The 6,000-nt window shown below is 44.4% G+C and overlaps 1 protein-coding gene across 1 annotated transcript in view; it reads right to left on the bottom strand.

The window, feature by feature from the left end:
• PMFBP1 (polyamine modulated factor 1 binding protein 1) overlaps nt 1–6,000 on the bottom strand; it is a 52,219-nt gene that overhangs the window by 10,498 nt on the left and 35,721 nt on the right. The window contains exons 11-14 of the mRNA XM_023756093.1: nt 4,679–4,865; nt 4,362–4,515; nt 3,283–3,450; nt 2,878–3,015 (exon numbers count right to left, since the gene is read on the bottom strand). Of these exons, the coding sequence (XP_023611861.1) occupies nt 2,878–3,015; nt 3,283–3,450; nt 4,362–4,515; nt 4,679–4,865 (647 nt within the window). The remainder of the gene's footprint in view (nt 1–2,877; nt 3,016–3,282; nt 3,451–4,361; nt 4,516–4,678; nt 4,866–6,000) is intronic.

Here is a 6,000-nt window from a genome sequence, read left to right as displayed (position 1 = left end):
TGGAAAAATATCTTTCACGCAAATGGAAAGGAAAAGAAAGCTGGGGTAGCAATACTTATATCTGACAAAATACATCTCAAAGTGAAGGCCATAACCAGAGATAAGGAAGGCCACTTCATAATATTTAGCACATTACTGGGAATATCAGACTGAAACATGAATTCCATTAACATGAAAAGCAAGAAAGGATGCTACTGTTGAACACCATACTTTAGGTAATATCTGATGCAATAAGGCAAGAAAAATGAATAATATATGTTACAAAGGTTTAGAAAATTGTTGCTTGTAAATGATCTAACCATAACTTAGAAAATCCATGAGAAGCAACTGAAAAAATACTACTGCTTATAAGTGAGTTTAATAAGATATGCAAATATAGAATAAAAAGAAATTAGCTTCCTTAGTATTTAACAGTAATCTATAATAATAAAAGCATAATATGCTAATTAGATCAGGTGACCTCTGGATGAAGCTGGGCCTGTGAGGGCTGAGGCAGCCACCTAGGCAAGCCGCTGTGGCTATGGGGGCCGAGTCCCTTGCACGAATTTCGTGCATCTGGCCTCTAGTTAATTATAAAATACTAGAGGCCCGATGCACGAAATTCATGCAAGGGGCTCAGCCCTTGCAGCCATGGCAGCCATGGCAGCGTGCCTTGGCCATTGCAGCTGTGGCTTCGTCCAGAAGGTCGTCTGGAAGGTCGTTCGGCTGTCCAGTCTAATTAGCATATTATACTTTTATTATTATAGACTAGAGGCCCCGTGCACGAATTTGTGCATGGGTGGGGTCCCTCGGCCTGGCCGGTGATCAAGGCCTACTGGGAGGTTGGCCAGCCGGCCCCCCTATTGGGAACTATCAGGGGGGCCAGTCAGCAGGGGGTAGGAACCGTGGGAGGTTGGCCTGCTGCCCCCCCCCACCCCCTATTGGGGCCTGGGGGGAGGGACCTCAGGAGGTTGGCCGGCCAGGGATGGGAGGAGGGGCCACAGGAGATTGGTTATGGGAGCACACTGACCACCAGGGGGCAGCTCCTGCATTGAGCGTATGCCCCCTGGTGGTCATTGTGCATTATAACGACTGGTTGACCACTTGTTTTTGGTTGTAACAGTTGCTTAGGCTTATATATATATGGTAGAAAAATGTCTAGAATCACAGATGAAAAGGATCTTAATATATATTGCTTTGACTTCAGATGGGAAATTTTAAAATTGAGAATACTGATGAAAGAAAAATACATTTTAGAATGCAAAACTAAGTCTCTTTCTTTAAAAGAAAATATTTTTATTGATTTCAGAGAGGAAAGGAGAGGGAGTGAGAGAGAGAGAGAGAATCATCAATCAGCTGACTCCTGCACACCCCCCACTGGGGATTGAGCCACAACCCAGACTTGTACCCTGACTGGGAATTGAACCAGTGAACTCTTGGTTCCTGGACTGATGCTCAACGGTTGAGCCACACCTGGCTGGGCAAAACTAAGGCTCTTTCTAGTGGCTATTTCAATTGATTCAAAAAGTCTACCATACTTGGGGCATACTTTTAAAAAGTGAAACATGCTTACACATACATGAAAACCCTCTAGTCTCCTGACTGCCACCAAAAGAATTCTGAAATTAGTGCTTTTACTTCCACATTGACATGACTTTCTTTCTTTTGGCAAATGTAATGGCAGGCCCATATAATACTTAGATAGTATTCCTTATTTACAGAGAGGTTCCTCGGGGATTTGAGTGACTCAGAACGCAACTCTGGATCGCAGTAAAGGAGAGATTTATATCCCTGGAGGGAAAATCTCCAGAAACATGAGTTTCTATGCTGTCTAACATGGTAGACACTAGCCACATTAGGCTATCTGCAGTTAAATAAAACTAAAATTAGTTAATAGTAAAATTATAAAATCAGTTCCTTAGTCATACTAAGCCATAGTCCAAGCACTCTGTGGCCACATTAGGCTAGTGGATGTAGTATTAGATGTAATTTAGAGCTCAGACCGCTGTAATTTAGAGCTTTTCACCATTGCAAAAAGTTCCATGTGGCAGTGCTGTTCCTACATTTAGAATAGTCATAGTATTTTAAAATTAACTTTAAAAAATATTGTGAAGGAATCAGAGCTGCTGGTCTCTCATTTGTATCCCAAGAGGCCACCTATTAAGATGTTCTGTTTCTTGCCCAGAAAGATGGAGTGTATTCAGTTGGGGAAAGTATTGCCATTCAGGATGAAGAGAAAAGAGGTTAGATGTTAGACTGAGATGTTCCAGGTTCAAATACTGGTCCATCCCATCACGTACTAATTAGTCACTTTAGGCCCAGCCTTTCTTTTTCCTGTAAACCGAGGATCATAGTATTGCATGTCTTGTTGGGAGCAGAGCAGACAGAAGGCATGTAAAGGACCTACGTCGACAGTCAGTAAATGATGACAGAACGCAAGCACCGTGCCTCGCGGATGTTAGGGGCCGTTTGCTCCTTTCCGTCACCTTTATCTGTGTCATGAAACATAACCATCTCCCCTCCCATCCCCTTTTTGTGCTTGGCTATTATTTTTGGAAGTGTTCCCTAGCAAATTGCCCCAAACAATGGATTCAGTCAACTCTGGTCTCAAATGCAACAGCGGAGGACTTGATGCCAAAGCCCGGATAGTCTGGGGGCTCCACCAGATGTTTGTAAATAAGACCTTCCAACATGTGGAAGAAACATTTCTTTGGCTGCGCAACTGGGCACTGAAGGGGCATCCCCTTCGAGGAGGAGAGTGGAGCTGTGGGTCCCACAGGATGCCCTGGGCCCAGCAGGGAGTCGCATTTCTGTGGTGGAGGAGAGCTAGAAGCTCGGTTCAGCCCAAGGGACACAGGGTCCAAGTCTCTTACTCCCTTGGGGTTTCTGTCTACTCACCTCATTGTTCAGCTCTTGGATGGTTTTCTGGGAGGAGCTCTGTTTGCCGAGAGAGGACTCCAGTTGTGTAGAATATTGCTTACTCTGTGCTTTGATATTCTCATTTTCCTCCTCCAACTTCCGCAAAGTCTCTTTGGACTGTTCCCCGATTAAAGAACAAGCCCAGAAAAGAGGTGTTACCCTCAGACTCCTATAGAACCCCATCCTCCTTTCCTTACCCACAGCTCCATTCTGCACTCTGTGGTATCTCAGGCCTTCTCTCGCCTCTTCACTTGCCTTTCCCATCCTCCCTCCCTCCTCCCTGAGGTCTGAGTACCCACTGTCTCCGTTTCCCACCAAGCCTGACTAGGCTCATGGCTGGCCCTGTATTCATGACCTTGAGTCTTCTAAGATTCTCCTTCTTACCATCTTTTCTTTCTTTTTTAATTCCTGTCGGAGTGCCTCAATCTCTACTTCCATCACTGACTCCTGTTCTTTACTTTTTTTCAATTGTTCCCGTTTCTCCTCTAGTAACCTTGTTACTTCCTTAAGCTCCTCTTCTAGAGTGATTTTGGTGCTGGTTAGCTCCCTGTGCTGAGAAAATAAAAACTGAACTGAAAGACGGTTTTAGACTGTACATTTTTGGAAAAGCACACAAACAAACTCAGACAATTGTACACAGAGAGCAGCTGAAATAAATATAAGGACAACTCCCTGGTTATTTAGCATGCAAAAGTTTCCTCTGATGTTCAGCAACATTTTACATTTTTTCAAGTAGGTATACCAACTTATTTTATTTATAGAACCAGCTCCCACAGTATCAACCTTCTCTCCCAATTACCAACTCTTTCCACATAAAACCTCTGCGAATAAAGTTTTAAAAAAATCTGAGAAAAGACAAAAAGAACAGTTCAGAGATCAAAGACTAACTTAACTGACAAGGATAGCTTTTGAATCCTAGGAAAACAACAACACATTGGCCTTTGACTCGTTATTTATTTATCCTCACCCGAGGATATTTTCCCATTGCTTTTAGATAGAGTGAAAGGGAAGGAGGGAGGGTGGGAGGGAGGGGGGGGGGAGAGAGAGAGAGAGAGAGAGAGAGAGAGAGAGAGAGAGAGAGAGAGAAACATTGATGTGAGAGAGACACATCAATTGGTTGCCTCCTGTATACACCTGACCAGGGCCGGGGAATGAACCTGCAACCCAGGTAGGTGCCCTTGACCAGAAATCGAACCTGAGACCCTTTGGTGTGCAGGCTGATGCTCTAACCACTGAGTAACACCAGCTAGAGCTGTCCTTTGACTATTTTTAAGCCTAGCACTTGAAAATACTTATTATTGGTCAGGGGAACTGGAGCTGACTGGCTGGCTTAGCATTCTAACACAAATTCCGGACAATTCATTTGCCATGGACTGGTGGTGGCATCTGCCCAAATAAAGACCCATCTATTTAATGTTAAACAGAGCAAATGCCTGAGCTGGCGGCCTACTTGCCCTTCATACCTGGTATTGTAGTGTTTTGATACGATCTAACTGTTCATTTAGTGCCATTTCCTGCTCAGTCACTGTCTTCTGAAACTGCCTCTTTTCCTTCTCTGAAATTTCAAGCTTCCTCAGGGTCCCAGAGAGTTCCAGTGTCAGCTCCTCTATCCGTTTCCTAAGGCAAAATGGCAGGAAGTAGGAGGACGGGCTGTGGTCTGTGCGGGTGGACTGTGAGCTGGCCGCACGGGGCTCGCCATCCCACTCCGGGGCAGTGGCCCGCTGTGTCCTGATTGGCTCACTAGGGTCGGAGCCTCTCTCTGGAGGTAAACCTGTGGTACCTGTTGGATGCAAGTTCCTCCCCGGACACCAGGGAATCCTGCAGCTTCTGGAGCTCTCTCTGCAGCTCCTGGATGTTGTCGGCCTTCTGCTTCTCCAGGAGAATGCAGTTCTGCAGTTTCCTCTGGGAATCCTCCAGGTTCGTCTTTGCCAAAGCCGCCTCCTCTTTGTACTGGGCTGCTTCCTGAGCTGCAAAGACAGGAGACAAGCCAGGGGCATGTCCTCGTGAGAAGGAAGGATGTGTGAAGAGCAGACTCTCAAATCAGACCAGTTAAATAGTCCGTTCCTTCATGGTGGGACCTACTTCCATCTCCCATCTGTCCTCATTTCTCTCCATTTCGTTATCGCTCTCAAGGAGCGCTTTTAAATCATCTGTCTTCAACTACCCTTCAGCTGTGGTCTCCTTCTTGACTAAAATGAAACAAATTGATAGGCATGGCTCAGTGTATCTTATGCAACTCATCCTGCCCTTGGGCACACGCCCTGACCCTCTAGGACAGTGATCGGCAAACTCATTAGTCAACAGAGCCAAATATCAACAGTACAACGATTGAAATTTCTTTTGAGAGTCAAATTTTTTAAACTTAAACTATATAGGTAGGTACATTGTTATTAACTTAATTAGGGTACTCCTAAGCTGGCCTTTGCTAAAAACGTCCTCAATCTGATTGAGGTACATTTGCTGAGGTCGACCCCTTCCAACTCTCCCATCCACACTTGTCTTGTATACTTGTTTCGTCTATCTCCTTTCATTCATCCTCTCTATATGTCCAAACCATCTCAACATACCTTTCTCAATCCTCGACACTACATCTTCTTTCACTCCACAACGTTCCCTAAAATTAACTTAATAAACTTTACTTAAAGTTTTAAGTCTTAGTTAAACTATAGGTACATTGAATAAAACTTGATATCATACTTAATAATGATATTTATTAATAAAATTAAATTCCTTACAATTTACCTTACAATATCCATAAAATTAAATCATGACAATGACTGACAAACACTAATGTGAACAATGGCCTTGCATCTCCTTGGAAAGTTTGGTAAGTCAGGTTTGTATGTTGTTGTTTTTAATTTTAGGCACGATTCCAGGTTCTCATCAATAAGACGACTTCTGCGCATGGGCCACGAAGTTTCAATCGCACTGTACGTGCGCTCTCGCACGTGGTATTTTGTGGAAGAGCCACACTCAAGGGGCCAAAGAGCCGCATGTGGCTCGCGAGCCGCGGTTTGCCGACCACTGCTCTAGGAGCTTAGAGTCTAGTGAGGGAACCATAGCTGCCCCTCTCGATAAGACAGCACTGTAATGTTAAACTTG

This window comes from Myotis lucifugus, unplaced genomic scaffold, assembly GCF_000147115.1.
Source record: "Myotis lucifugus unplaced genomic scaffold, Myoluc2.0 scaffold_88, whole genome shotgun sequence".
Taxonomy (NCBI): Eukaryota; Metazoa; Chordata; class Mammalia; order Chiroptera; family Vespertilionidae; genus Myotis; species Myotis lucifugus.
The sequence above is the reverse complement of the archived record's forward strand: the minus strand, read 5'-3'. Positions and strand labels throughout refer to the sequence as shown.